The sequence below is a fragment of the Magnolia sinica genome, chromosome 4 (assembly GCF_029962835.1).
Source record: "Magnolia sinica isolate HGM2019 chromosome 4, MsV1, whole genome shotgun sequence".
In the NCBI taxonomy this organism is placed as follows: domain Eukaryota; kingdom Viridiplantae; phylum Streptophyta; class Magnoliopsida; order Magnoliales; family Magnoliaceae; genus Magnolia; species Magnolia sinica.
This window is the reverse complement of record NC_080576.1, coordinates 11787947-11804143: the sequence shown is the minus strand read 5'-3', so window position 1 is coordinate 11804143 and position 16197 is coordinate 11787947. Positions and strand designations below refer to the sequence as shown.

The 16197-nt window shown below is 37.6% G+C and overlaps 1 protein-coding gene across 1 annotated transcript in view; it reads left to right on the top strand.

Annotated features, from left to right (window-relative positions):
* The window catches only part of LOC131242443 (polyadenylate-binding protein RBP47-like), a 39998-nt gene extending 24362 nt beyond the window's left edge, over positions 1-15636 (top strand). The window contains exons 3-6 of the mRNA XM_058241070.1: positions 14357-14424; positions 14504-14634; positions 14733-14829; positions 15322-15636. Of these exons, the coding sequence (XP_058097053.1) occupies positions 14357-14424; positions 14504-14634; positions 14733-14829; positions 15322-15486 (461 nt within the window). The 3' untranslated portion in view covers positions 15487-15636. The remainder of the gene's footprint in view (positions 1-14356; positions 14425-14503; positions 14635-14732; positions 14830-15321) is intronic.
* The last annotated feature ends 561 nt before the right edge of the window (positions 15637-16197 follow it).

Below are 16197 nucleotides of genomic sequence, written 5' to 3'. Positions count from 1 at the left end.
GACTCGGCTCGGCCACCGGCTGACCTCAGCTCGAATTCAGCTCGGCTCGGTCCTCGAGCCTGACTGGCCAGCTCGGCTCGGTTCGGTCAGCAGCTCGGGCCGAGTTCGCCATTGAGGCATTTCCACAAACACCTGGACTGCACCTTCAAAACCCATCTTGACTGTATGTGAAACAGAAGCAATGGTTTTACTGTAAAAGACAAAAAGATCGCTCATGTCCATTTCATACTTTTACTGGTATTTTACATGATTCATGGATTCCATACTGCAACATGGGTTGTCCATTTCAGACGACTTCGCATGTAAAAGACAAAAAGATCGCTCATGTCCAACCAAACAAAAACAAAGGGGAAAGTTCTGCGACGCTCCATTATCGTACTTCATCAGATGGGACCACCATGGAATGTTTATTACTTAAATGTCAGTCTCATCTAGCAATCCTAGCCATCAGATACATATATAGCTTACCAACATTACTGTTTCTGTAACAGGAAGCCATGTTAGTTTTACAGGAAATTTATCAAACACCTTCTAAGCAACATCAATGGCAAAGTAATCGAGTCACCGAACTGGTTTGATCTGAGTTCGATTCGAGCTGGATTCGATCCAAGTCGAGTCGAGCTGGGGCCTGCTCGAACTCGGCTCGAACTCATTTTCGAGCTCAAAAAATCAGCTCGACTCGGCTCGAACTCAGCTTCGAACCGAGTCGAATCGAGCTTTTTTGAGTTGAGTCAAGCGAGCTAACCGAGTTAGCTCGGTTCGTGTACACCCCTACCTATCTCCTTCCACCTTAGTGTGACAACAATTCCAGGCCTTTAAAAACCCAATGCAAGGCTCTAAATTGGATATAAAAAGATCTAAGCAAGGTATTAAGTGGTAATTCTTCTGGGAGGTTTTAGCATATACGCTCCTATCTTTTAGCTATACGAGACAAAAAAAACCCTCTAGTTTTCATATTTGTAAATAACACCTTTATTTTTTGTCCTTTATTAAGAAGTCCCAAACTGTCATTGTTCTTGGTTAGTAGCTTAATTAGGTTAGCTAACCTACCAAATTACGTTTTTGCTCCTCATGAGTTGAAAAATATTAGTTACTCCACTAAGTTGTTGAGGTTGATACACATGATGTCAAAAGTTACACAAGTGGCATCATTGTAACTTAAACTGTTTATATAGCTGATCTCAATTTAGAGGTAACTTAAACTAATAATTGCAGTAATTTGATTTATTAATTAGACAATTGATTTTCATTTTTTGAGCGGTTGATGAAAAATAGTGAGTGGTTTGTTTCAACAAACAAATGGGCTTTAATCAGAGTTTGGCAATGTTCAATGGGCGGCAAAATTTGTTCATTGTCTTACTAGTAGTGTCTTGACATGTAGACAGTTTACAATGGGTTAAATATATGCCACATGTATGATTTTTTGAGCGCTCATATATCAACCATTATACACTACCTGAGTATCAAATAAAAACCCAAAAGAAACTTAACAATGCCCCTTTCTTTCTCAACCATGGTTCTAAATATTGGCATCGACGGGCATATCAGCCCGGCAAAAAACCAATACGATACGGTGTTGTGTATTGGTCTCAGCTTGTATTGGCCCTTATTGGGAAAAAAAAAACAAGAATCCAAAAAAGGGGAAAATATTAGAAAAATAGGAAAAGACGAGATAACCAAGAATCTATCTCGTGTGTGTGTGTGTGTGTGTTTTGACATTGTATTAAATGGTGTACTAGACCATTCTGTGGTAAGCACTTTGTATGTCAGCTTGACCTACACGGTAAACTATGATGTTGAGTCTTTTGGATATAAATTGTTGATATATGTCATCAATTGATATCATACATCACCAGTACAATTGTCTATCAACTATTGGACTATCAAATGATTCGAATCATAATAGTAAAAGTGTAAAACACATATAACATACATTGATATGCACTATCATGTATTCATGTGTTGAAGATTAGAAAGCATTTTACCTGGTTGATACCAAAAAAATTGTTGAGGTTGCTCATCATCGTCTTGGTTATCGTATCGTCCATATTCATACTAACAATATTGAGGAGGATAGCTGAGTATTTAGCTATATGTCTTAACACCAGTTGGTGGCCGTTGCGAATAATCCCCATATCGACTGTATGGGTTTGGTGCCACCGAGTTTGACCATGGAGACTGTAAAATCTTATAAGTAGAGATACACATAGGGCATCATGGACCTCTTGGTAGTCATCATCATCATAATTAACACGTGTCTTGTAACCATTACCACCCCCACCATCACCATAATCTCTGTAACCAAGCATCTCCATGGTAGCCGGGTTCCTTCCACGGTCTCAACTAGAGTGGGTTGGGCCAATTGCGATGCCGTAGTGTTATACTACCGTTTCAGTCTCACTGGCACCACCAGCAAGTACTCGTCCACTAGTACCAACACCTTGATCATCACTACCTCCACCGCTTCCATTGTTGTTACAACTATCAGTCTCATTCGCACTACTACTATGAGTCTATGTCCTTTGTTAACATCTTCAGTAATTGGCTCTGGACATTTTGAAGACTGAGCTATTTCCGCGATGACATCCGGGAATTCTAGCTTGCTACCTTTGGCTGCATTTGTCTTTCTCTATTTGTTTTAGTCATGAGAGAAGATGGTTGTCTTTGTCGAAATATAGTCAAAATTTAATGGACAATATTGCGTATGGTTATCAGCCTACCCTCTTGATTTCTTTATATTTTTTTAATTATAGCCTCACATTGTAGTAATAAATACATTTTCTCCACCTTTGTCTCATTCCACCTTTGTCTGCTTTAATCGATTCCATTACTTCGTGTGGATGTGGAAGAAACTGCTCTAGTTTCTCTCACAACCAGCAAAGCGTGTTGTTTGTCTCAAAATTCTAATTACAATATTCAATAGTGTATGTATTTCTCCATAATTCACCCAGTATCGAGCTACAAGGATAACAAAATGAATATATATCAGTTTATTAAATTGGTCAAGACATGCATCTTTGTTAAAAATTTTACACAGCTTATATTAAATCTTACACATTATTTGTTATATTTGGATTGGTTCTCTAGGACATTTTTCCCGTACTTATTTTTTACATGCACACATTTCCATAGGCATGACACTTGTCTTCTTTCCATAGAGTTGATCCACTATTGATTTGCAATCATCTCACCAAGTGCCCCTCTATGATTATATAAATTCTCTATGGCTATAAAATTTATGGCGAATTTACTTGCTGCTGGTCTTAACAACACTCGCCCTCCTACCTGCACGAGGTTTGGGCGAATGGCTAGTGTCGGGGGTTTGCTCCCCATAAACGCGAGTTCGATTCCCCTCCTTAGGATTACTTGATGCACGTGGTTTGTGGGTGATTGCGTGCATCTGCAGGGACTAGTCTCGCCTTAAATTGGGGCAGGGACACTCCAACATCATAAAAAAAAACTCTCACCCTCCTGTGGACTTCTTCATGAGAGCAATTATCCAACTTTGTTGCAATTATCTTTCAAAAAAAAATAAAAAATGTATGTTGTAATCAACCTTGCATTCTTAACTAACTTTGATGCATTGTTCTTCTGCTCAATATCCTCAAGGATAGGATCACTGCAGCGGGCTACATAAGGCAACCAAAATAAATCGGTCCTTTTTTCCATAAGCAGCTTTCCTGCCGCCTTATATGATGCCTTATTAGTAGTAACAATCTGTACGGCATTACTCTCATCAACTTTTCACCATTCTATTTCCACAAAATAAATATATATTTATCAGTCTTCACTTCATCAGATGCATCAACGGCTTTAATGAATACTGTAGAGTAGACCATGAAATTTATCATGCTTAATCAGATTTGGCCAGTCCAACCATCACACATGATTATGCGTCTTCTATTGGCCCATATCCTTCTAAATGATTGTACATAAGCCCACACTTTATTTGAATATTTTATGTCAATGTATAAGAACTGATCGCCTTAATCCCAGGTCCTGCATCTGCAGCTACATCTACAAACACCTGAAAATATGAGAAAACGACAACTTGTGGAGAGATGCTATTATGTAAAAATAACTTTATTGTTGCCTTCCCAAGAATATCCATAATCTGCTTTTGATCACATTTGGATCAATTTTCTTTGCTTGCTAGTAGCCTTCCTAAATAGCGTCTCATCACTAGGAGGTGCCTGTGGCTCCCTTTCATCCTCATCGATATTATGAATATTGGGCTGAGAGGTTATTGATTCAAGCCACTTGGCTCTTGTTGTTGTGTGTTAAAGGCATGACATAAACCCCTAAATAATCCTACACTGTCATCAGCTTCATTACTCTCACCAAATCACGAACCGAATCAGTCCTCCCAAACATCTGACATTATTTTCATCCTCATGATTTGTTTGTATACTTTTCCTCATCATTGTAATCTCCATATCTGAGTCCTCCCTTGACTCAATATCCTCATAAAAGCACTGCCTAGGAATACCAAACACTTCTACACGACATGCATCGAGGGTTGCATTTTTCTCTTTTTCCCCCATTGCCTTTTTCCCTTTAATTCTTCCAAGTTTTGTTTTATCTGCTCCCTTTCTTAGGAATGCTTCAACACCCAGAAACTTGGCTCTTTTGATGGGTCAAGTGTTGTTTTAATAGGGTTGCGTCACTCCTCACTTTCCCATTGTAGTACTTGCACATTATTTGTTATCTGCTCCCTCCTATTCTTTCCCCATGCTGATACCCTACTGCTTCACTATCATTCCTGATCATTTTCCTGATGTTAAGTCGTACACTGCCAATTGCCAAGCCCAAGCAGCAACCCACCTCTCTAATAGACAATCCTACCCAAGGCCAAGGTACTCAATCCAAATCTCCAATAGACAACAGTCCATGCTACTCCACTGAATAAATGCCCACCATAAGTTCCACAACTCAACCCAAGTTATCCAACAAACACAAATCCGCAATCAACAGTCCTCTCTGCAGAAACACCAAAGTAGAAAGAAAATGTTGTAGTGTTACAAACTTAATAAACTCCACTGTACAGACTTAATAAATGTTTGTCTTAAGAAATGTGTTACAAACTTAATAAATGTTTTAGTCTTGATAAATGTATTACAGATTTAATAAATGTTTTAGTCCACAGTACACCATTGAATAAATGCCCACCACAAGGTCCACAACTCTTGTAAGTTATTATTCAACAGAAACTACTCTGCAAAAACACCAAGATAAATAGAAAATGTTTTAGTGTTACAGAGTTAATAAACTAATTAAAGAAACATATGAAGTCACAAAACAACTAACGTTCAATGAAAAAAAAATTATATAACTAATAAAACAATAACATCCAACTTTACTAAAAATAAACAAACAAAAAAAATTACAAAATTGAAAAAAAGAAGGAAGAAGTGTTGAAAATGATTATTAATTTCGCAAACAGGCTAATAACAAAAAAGAAGAAGAAGATTACAGCTCATGTATGGTAGATTTATGTTCAAACAATACTAATTATTCATTTCCCCAATTTGATTTTTTGAAGAAAAATGAGATTTTTTTTTTTTTTGCCAAAATTAGGTGAAAATACATTAAAAATAACATCACAACATATAAAATGTAGATCTATGTTTAAAGAACTTAGATCTATGTCTAAACAACACAAATCTATCACTCCGAAAGAAATTTTGGAAAAAATAAAAAATGCCTAAAAATAGAAAATAATTTAAATTCGGCAGAAAATGGTAAATCTATGTTAAAAGAAAAGGACATATATTCACCTAGATCTATTATGAGATTCATTTCCCTAAAATTATTTTCGAAAAAAAATAAAATTTTCAGAAAATGTGCAAAAATTAACTCGAAAATACAAAACATTAATGAAAATTATTCAACCAATGCTTGGGTGAAATCTTTAGATCTGTAGTATTAAAAGACTACTCATGCATCATTACAACATTTAGTTGATTTTTTATTTTTTTTTTCAATTTGAAATATTCAAAAAATTTAGTGCAAGTTGAAAAATAAAAAAATAATGATAATAAATGCAAAAAATCCCCAAATCGAGAAAAAAATCAACCATGATTTGATTGTTTGGATTTATAATGTTGTTTTGACTTGAGTCCTATAATAATAAACAAAAAATGGTTATTTTTATTTTTACCTTTTTTTAGATTTTTCCCAAATTGGGTATAGGCCCTTCAATCCTTCTATCGGATTCAAAAACCATATTTTGATCCTCAAATCTAGTGTAGATCTGGTTGGAAATGTGCTTCAAACAATCTCTAAGGTAAAAAAGTTTGAAAGGAGTAGAGGGAAATTTTTTGAAAAAGAGGTCGGTTGGGGCTCTTGAAGCCCATGTCAGTCTGACTGATACACATACAATGTCATGGTGCCAATACGGGTTGGATTTTTTCGACACGGGGCAATATGGACCCATATCGCGTATCATCTCATGCCGATACGGATACAATACACCCGTTTTTCATAACTATCTCTCAACCACAACCTTTCTTTTCCTTTTCCCTCCATCTCTTCCTTTGGCTGTCAAAGACTCAAAGCAACCTCTAGCCCTCTCTCTCTCTCTCTCTCTCTCTCTCTCTCTCTCTCTCTCCACGTTGCATGTCACGAAAGGATCATGTATGACATTTATAAGGCCTTACTATCATATGAGGCATGTTTATCCCACCAAAGAGGGTAAATTGATGAACATGCTAACAACTCAAAAGTAACGTTGTTTAACCACAGGGTTTTTTCACACAAATTCGAAAAAGGTCAAGGTCAGTTGTTATTCACAAATATGAAAATGGGAGGGTGTGTTTTCTTGTATACACAAAAGGAAAGATGCACATGCAAAAAATACTTCTTCTAAAGGAGTTCAATGTCTATCCATAATGCTTTGGGTCCTCATTATCATTCTAATACCGAAGTCAGTTATAAGCCTCATATGAAATTCCCATATGCTCCTCTTGGAATTACTTGGACCCTTTGGTTGTAACTGCTTCTAAGATTTTTCTAAAGATCTCAGATCATTTAGGTCTTGGCTGAATGCCAAATAAGCCGGTTATTGTTCTTCATGGCAAAGGTAATGTTGATGAAGATTGACATGATGAAATTTAGTCAGATTTGGATTATTAGGGTCATTGTGGATTTTCTATACACGAGAATCACCAAGAGTTTATTCAAGTTTCATTTGTTGCAACTTCAAATGTCCATAATAATTCATCAAAAAAGGTCCAGGCTTACCATGGTACACTAAGTCAATCTTCAAGGAGGATAGGGCTATCATGATATCTGTTTTCATATGGAATGTTATGGAGATTGGAAACTCCCCATCTATGAGGTGGTTGAGTCCTTGATTAAATTATATAATTTGATGTTTGTTGCAATCCTTGAACTGATGTTTGATTGTTCTAAGATCGGTTATGTTTATAGAAGAACGAAGATGGGCAATCTTCTTTTGCAGTAATTTGAAAATGTCAGACTATGGTTGTTTGTGTCCATCTCTTGCATTGCCTGCTGCCCTCAATCATTGACTGTTGATGTTAGTTATGGGATGATGCCTCTGTTTATTTATGTATCATTTATGCTGCTAATGATTTTTGTTGTTAGAAAGGATCTTTGGAACAATGCTACCTAAATGTCCTAACACCCTATGTTTTCTGTTCAGAATCATTTGATCTGGATTATGATTCATTTGCCAACCGGATCGCCACTTTTACCAGTCCGAAATTATCCTTCTAGACTCGTAGGCTGTTTGGTTAAAAAAAAGAAAAAGAAGACCGGAACAAAAAATGATAGTTAATTTTGTTCTGTATAATTTTTTAACTCAATTTGGTTAACTCAGCCTGTAAACCATCGATTAGATGTCCATAGATCTGTTATTTAAGATATAATTTCACTTTATTGTTGGTTTATGATCCATCTAGATGGGAATCATCTTTAAATGCCTATTCCTTATATAATTTATTTTGATGTGATGCTCGAACCATCTGATCAATGTTGGTGAAATGGATGTTTTGCATTGATTATAATATGGAAGTTCCATCAATGATGTGGACCATCCATCATGTGGGACCCACCTTTGATTGTTGATTGTTGTCAAAAAACACTTTGATAGGATGATTCTAACCATCACTAAATGACTATGAAAATGGGCAACTTATATCGAGTACATTAACGGAGGTTTGATCAGTGATCTGGACTGTTCATCATGTGGGCCCACCTTTGATTGCCGATCTCTTGTAATGGAGACTCGATTTGACGATCTTAACCATTCAACCAATGGCTAAAAAACTAGACAGTCCATATTGGTAATAGCAAAGAACGTTCAATCATTGATCTGGACAATCCATCATGTGGGAGCCCGTTTGATTGTGTATCCTTCTCAAAAGACACTTTGATTTGATGATCTTAACTATATGATCAGTGGCTAATGGTCCATATTGATTCTAAAGAGAAGCTCTAGTCATTGATCTAGGTCATGTGAGGTCACCTTTGCTTGTTGATCCTGCCCAAAAATAAAAAAATAAAAAAAAATTCACTTTGATTAGATGATCCTGGCCAGCCGACCATTGGCTGGGAAAATATAGACAGTCTATGTTATGATAGAGTAGCTCTAGTCATTTATACGGATCGCCTATCATGTGGAGCCCCTATTTGATTGCCCATCCTTCTTAAGAGGATGGTGGTGATGTTAAGGTTGATGAAAGGAGGAAAAAGGTTTAATAATTGGTTAAATAAAAAACCGCTTCTCTCTAGGTTGAAGGTGAATATTTCCAAAAGTGAGATTTTAGGGGTGCGAATATCAAAAGAGGAAGGGCAGAACTTTGCGTATGTGTTCTGATGTCGGGAAGCTTCCTTTCCGACAACATACCTTGGCTTACCATTGTGTATAGGGAGACCGGCAAAAAAGATGTGGGATAAAGTTATTGAAAGATGCTAAAGGAAGATGTCCAAATGGATGTCAAGGTACGTATTAATGGGAGGGAGAATGGTTATGATTAAAGTGTCAATGTCAAATATTCCTGTCTATTTAATGTCTCTTTTTAAATGCCCAAAGTCTGTTCTAAATGCTTTGGATCGTCAAAGAAAGGATTTTTTTTTTTTTTTTTTTTGGGAAAGGGTTGGAAGATACAAAAAATTCATGTTTTGAAATGGGGTGAGGTATGTAAACCGATGGATCTTGGAGGGCGAGTTTTAGGGATTTAGAGAAGATGAATCTTGCGCTGTTAGGGAAATGGGTGTGGAGGTTTGGATCGGAGAGGGGTTCTAAATGGAGGGAGATGATTTCTAGGAAATATGGGGTAGAGGAAGGGGGGTGGTGGACTAAAGCTTCCTCACTGTATTAATCTTCCTATCTATGGAAGTCGGTGGTGTCTTTGAAAGAAAAAGTGAGGGTATATGTTTCAATTTGGGGGATGGTAAAAATATTAGTTTTTGGGAGGATAGGTGGTTAGGAGATTTGAGGTTGAGTGAAACGTTCCCAACATTAGCGGGGTTAGCTAGGGAAGAGGGGTTGAAGGTAAGCAATTGTTACTCACTTAGGGTGAATGCAGTTACATGGGCTCTGCTTTGCAGAAGAGATCTTGCGGATGTGGAGATTGAAGGAATGGTTCTTCTTCTTCAGATGTTAGAGAAAGTTTCCCCGGTGGTAGCAAGTGCGGATTCCATAATATGGTTAAAAGGAAAATCCGACTCATTCTCAATTGGGTTTCTTTACCGTTTTTTGAGTGCAAGCATTGGTAATGGCGAGATATCTTTGACAACCCTTCTATGGAGATATGGTGCTCCTCTAAAGGTGGCGGCTTTTGGTTGTATTGTAGGGAAGAACAAGGTGTTAACAATTGATAACCTTTGTAAGAGAAAAACGATTCTTCCAAATGTTTGTTTGATGTGTTACAAAGATGAAAAATCCATGGATCACCTTTTTGTTCATTGCCCCTTCGCAAGAGAGGCGTGAAGTCATTTTCTTCAGCTATCCGGGGGTTTATGGGTGCTTTCGAGCATGGTGGGGGGATAGGAAAATCGGGGAAAAGGTTGTGGAGATGGATCTTGCTGCAGTTCTGTGGGCTATTTGGTGGGAAAGAAATGAGCGTTGCTTCAGGAGTACAAAAGGCAATGCTAGATTTTTTTTTCGAAGAGCTATTACTCATGCAAAGGAGTGGGTGGAATCTTAGTCTTCTTATCTTCATATATTGTTCTTTGGGGGGCTGGTTTTGTTTGTTGGGGTTGTATATTTGTTCATTTGTATATTTAGGTTGTGTCCTCTTTTAATGAAACATCATCAAAGTTTCAAACCCCCCCGCTTCTCTTGGTTTAATATTTTAACCAAAAATGGACCCTTGCTTGTTAAAAGTTTGACCTAATTAAAATTTTTACCACATCCTTTGCATTTACCAAACATGGTTAATTTTTGGATAACTGATTATCATTGTATCCAAACAGCCCCTTAGTATCGATTAAGGTGTATTGTAAATTTATATTTAAAATGCTGTGATTTATACTTAGTTTATGTAATAGCATGCATATAATACAATACTATGTGTGCGGGATCTGCAATAATAAGATTCATCATTTCAAATATAAATTTAAAAGTTGGCTTGAATATAAAACCATATTGCACGTACTTGGTGAATGTACTGGAGCATTGGCATGATGATACCTCTAGTAGTCTAGTTTACCATGTATTCGAGGAAGTAGCGTACCATGTACCTGTTCCCAAACATGGTACCAATGTACCATAGCAACCCACGGTCCAGGTAACCTTTTCTCAGAGTGATCAATTGCAGTTATTCTCTTCAATATTTTAGCTTGCAACCAACAAAAATTGGGTGGTGTCCTGTTAACAAGAGAGCCATGCAAGACTCCAATTCCTTCGTTTCTTCTTGTGGCCTCATAAATGCATGTTTTGGTGGCAAACAATTTTCTTGTTGCAACAATCAGAAAGGACCTGATTGTATATGTGCTTGGCTTGATCATATTCTTTATAACATGGACTGGTTCAGTGCTTTTGATGAGACAATTTTCTCATCTCATTAAGATGAATTCTGGCCATGCTCCGCTTCTTGTTCAGATTTCAAATGATGAGTAAAAATGGGCTCAAACCTTTCAAAGTTCAGCACGTGGATCGATCATGAAAATTTTATGCATGTTGGAAGTAAAATTGGTAAAAGGAATGTAGGGCAGTGGGGCACTTCTCTAAAGGTCATTGCTGAGAAGCTTCATAGATATAGGCTTCCCTAAATGATCAGATTCAGAATATCGTTGAAAACATCTTCAAAACTTGAAAGAGGCTTATAGTAGTTATAAGCTGGCTGAAATTTCTTTTGATTTGGATCCTTTTGAGGGGAATGGTGTGGCATTGAGCTGCCAGGGCAATTCTCAATCACGCCCTTCCTCAAGGTTTGATTCTGGTGATCGCAATTCAAAGTTTTTTATGCCTTGGTTCGGGCTAAAAGGAAGATGAATCACATTTGTTGTCATTAAAAACGATAGGGGCAATTGGATTGAAGAAATGATGTACTCTGTTGCTTTTCATGATAGCCTTCTTCAATCATTGGGCATATCTGGGAATGGCAGCATTCTGACGCATCTGTTAGTTTATTACTGATGCAAACAACCATACGTTATTACAGCCTCCAGAGGATGAGGAAGTGAAAGATATGGTTATTAGTATTCCTAACGAAAGTGCTCCAGGCATACATTTACTCGGGTTTCTTTTTCTCAGCTTGTTGGGATATTATTCAATGTGATGTTTGTTTCTTGTAAGGGATTCCTTTTTTGGAGTATTCTACCTAGACTTACTCTTCTTTATTCCTTTTTCTCATTTGAGAAGTTCTTTTGCTGTCCGAGTTTGCTGAATTCAGACAAAAATAAGGCTGTTCCAATTGTCAGGTTGGTCACACCATTGGAATCAATAACCAACCGACAATCTGACTCAACATACAGATGTGACCCACAGTCAGCCTGATTTGTGACAAGGGTGATCTTCATGGTGTGGCCTACTGTTGTATGGTGGTGATGTCCTACACAAGTGGCATGTTGGTTGGAAAGATGGTATGGTACCACAAGTTGTGGTACCATTGCCTGTACGTGATATATATCCCATTAGTTTGACAGGTACATAACGTAGGTTTTCTGTTTAATTATCTTCTTAAATGCTGGATCATTTGTTATTGTGGTTACCTTTCAATGTTTGCACTAGGTAGTATATTGATTTGCTTCAATCGTGTTCATTTCTTTAAGATCATTATTATGCCGGATGTACAACAGAAAGGCATGAGATTCTTTTTCTTAGGTTCGCCCAAATACATCTCGACATATTACAGTAAGATATGTCAGACTCTAGCCATTGGATTTTTTATTTTTTTTGAGATTTTAAATGACACAAACCATTTATTCGATAGGGTCATTGTTGTCAAATTGCATAAGCCATCAGCCGGGGCTGATTGCTTATGCCATTTTATAACCACATAAGCGATTGCCCTGGCTGAATTTTTTATTTTTTATTTTTATTTTTATTTTTTTTGAAAAATAACAAAATCGAAAAAAAAGGTTAAAAATGGAAAATTTCTTTAAAAAAATTCTATATAAAAAAAAACTGTCTAATTATTACAAGTGATTGGTTTGGGTTTATTTACTAATTTTATTGCAATTTCACTATTAGACCATCTATACGTTGAGTTATATTATATTATATATAACAAAACAAATTTAAACAATCAACAAGTTACACTAAGAAAGAATTAATTATTGAAAACTACGAACATAGAAATTGTATTGATAACTTGAATCTTGATGAGTTGATGCATACAATACAGTTACAAGTTGCAACTTATTACAATCTACAAGAAATTTGACCTTTGGCCATTATTCCATGGCATACTAGAGTATGCCATGGTTATGCCATTATGCCATCACATAACCATTGCATATTATAGTATGCCATGGCATGTGCGATCTGAGCAAATATATGTGATTGTGCGATCACATAATCACTTATGCGAACGCACATGACAATACTGGATAGGGCTCCTCTTGGATGGGGGATGCCCAAAAAAGCTCTTAGATATGAGGGATTCTTGTCTCCAACTGTTATTCTGTAGTAGCAGGAGTAGTTTGGGAACCTCCTTGGAAAAGACATACGAGTGATGAGGAGATAAAAGAGTTCATGGCCCTTATGAATCACATTCATCTATGTTGTCCGAACATTTCATCCACAGATAATATGATTTGGCGTTGTCACAAATCAAGCTCTTTCTCGGTTCACTCCTTTTATGACTGTATTACCAGGATGTCTTCAATTTCTGAAGAATCAATTACCAAGCATGTTTGGCATTATCCTGTCCCGCCTAAGATTGTGGCTTTTGGCTGGTTGGTAGGTCGAAACAAGGTATTGACAATTGATAACCTCTGGAAACGAGCAATGGTCCTTCTGAATGTTTGTTTGTGCTGTATGGGTGATGAGGAAACGGTTGACCATCGGTTTGTTCATTGCTGGTTTATTGGGACAATTTGGTCAAACTTTTTGAGCCGTTTCTGCGCGTTGTGGTCTCTTCCGGCATTAACGGGCGATCTTCTGAGAGCTTGGCATGGGGTGAGTTTGGGTGGAGAAAGGATGATGATGTGGAGGATGCTCATCCTTGCCATTTGGTGGTCGATTTGGGGGGAAAGGAATGCCAGATGTTTTCGCAATGAGAGCAAGCCGGTGGAAGTCATTTCCCAAAGGGCGAGATTTTTAGTTGTCGAGTGGGCCTCAAATCTTGAGAAGCTCAAGGGCTGTAATTTTCCTTTCTTGGGGTTGTAGCTGGATCGCCATCTCTGCGTTTCAGTGCTCCTTTTCTTTTTTGCTTTGTTTTGCTGTTTGCTCTAATAAATTCCTGTAACCTTTCAAAAGAAAAGAAAAGAAAAGAAAAACTTGTGGATAGAATATTGCAAGCCACTGATTACGCAAAATTTATGGTGACCTTTCATGTTCAAGCCAAAGAGCCAAAATAAGGGTTGAAATGATCCAACCGAGAGCTTTTATTTGCTGTCTTTCCACTGTACGAAGTGAGACCTGTCATATAAACAGTTCAGATCTTTGGAAGATGGCCTAGATTCAAAGGCTAAAATCCTGATGTAATGTATTGCAATATGTCGAGATTTACTCTATTTCTTTCATCGTGTGGTTTGCATGTCATGCTGCAAAATGAGTCTACATCCCTCTAATCCCATGCTTTCATCTTGATCATTTAATGATTACAAAGCCAGTAAAGGTTACTTGTCTTTGCTGTTTTTTTATGCTTTTTTTTTTCTTTTTTTTTTTTTTTAAATTTTTTATATATAAATTTTCTTTAACCTTCTGTGCTATTGCTAGGTGGTTATGCAGCAAATGGTGCCAATGCACAAGGCTTCCAATCTGATAGTGATCCGAATAACACAACAGTGAGTCAAGGTCTTTCCTATGGTGTTATTGATACTTGCTACTGAGCATTTTGTGTTGTTAACCCATTTCTTATGCTAGATATTTGTTGGAGGGCTCGACCCAAATGCTAGTGATGAGGATCTCAGACAGGCTTTCTCTCAATATGGTGAGGTTGTCTCTGTGAAAATACCAATTGGAAAAGGATGTGGCTTTGTACAGTTTGCTCAACGGTACGTGTTCTGACTATCATATGATGGTATTGAATCACCCATAGAGATCCTTTTTCAAATATTAATAGTTTGAATTTGCGGCTTTTTACTTACGGCAGAAACAATGCGGAGGAGGCATTGCAGAAGTTGAATGGAGCAGTGATTGGGAAGCACACAATTCGTCTTTCATGGGGTCGCAATCCAGCAAACAAGCAGGTAAAATGGGTCATCATTGCTGGAGTTTCCACCTTGGAGTTTCAAATCAGGCAACCTGTGTGCCATTCAATGAAGCTGTTTTCTTGAGGAACTATGATCCTTGGCCTGAGGATTTTTGTTTACAGTGTCATTGGTCCTTCATCCCAGACAAGTGCTGCCCATGATTTTGTAATCTTTATCATTTATCTAATGTGTCCCTCAATGGATGGACCATGCCTCAGAAATCCTCCAAAATAAAAAGATCCTAGATCCAATCTTTGGTTGTTTCCTGTTGAATGTGGAGTGTGCTGTTCTCTCCTAACCCTCCATTGGGCCGTTGGGGCCCCATCAGGTCACCAGTCTGGATTACGAAGCCATGGGTCCACTTCTATGGACTTGGGACCTGAGAACACTAATAGCCTCGTAGCAAGGGTCATATAATTCCTTTATTCATTTATCGTGTCTCATTTCTTCCTTTTATTTATTTATTTATTTATAATATGGGCTTCACAGCCAAGAGCAGATCCTGCTACTCAATGGAATGGAGCATACTACGGAGGGCAGGCTTACGAAGGATATGGGTACGCTGCAGCACCACAAGATCCTAACATGTACGCAGCTGCCGCTGCTTACGGGGCTTATCCTATGTATGGGAACAATCAACAGCAAGTAAGTTAAGGCTGTTTGATCTAAGGAATCAGCTTTAGCATAGGTCAGACATTATCACATTAGATGGACACAGCTGCCTTAATCGTAGTTCTTAGTTGGTAATGTATCATCATCCCCTTTGGCGAACAAGAACTGAACCAAGGACCCCAATTTCTTTGAGATTCTATCACCTTCTCTCTCTCTCTCTCTCTCTGCTTTTTTTTTTTTTTTTTTTTGTTTTTTTGTTTTTTAAATTTATTTAAATTTTGTGAGGTTGGAAAAGAAGAGAACATTTTTACCAATGCTTGGGCAGTTTCTTATTATCTCTGATTGCGATGGAGAAATTGTTGGCGGCATCAAAGGTACAGTGAGATTGGTCCATGTCCCAAAGGGTTGTCCATGGGAATGATCGTAATGTACTTTATTTGATGAACATGTTCGAAAGTCTTTTGTGGGCATGCACCAATGAGTGTTATTTAGATCTGGATTTGTGGGCCAATCTTCTATGTATTGCTGTATCTTTTACACTTCTCTTATATTAGAGTAATAATTATGATCCTCAACCTGATGATGTGGCAGAATTTTTTGAGAGTCAGTTTCAGTCCGGACCAAAACGGAAGCCCCCTTCTTTCCTCTAGAAGGGGAGCTGGATGCTAGGAGATGACAGGTTACTTGTCTTTGCTGTTTGTAGAAGCCGGACCTATGTTATCCTGACCATTTGTTTATTGGTCCACACTGTTG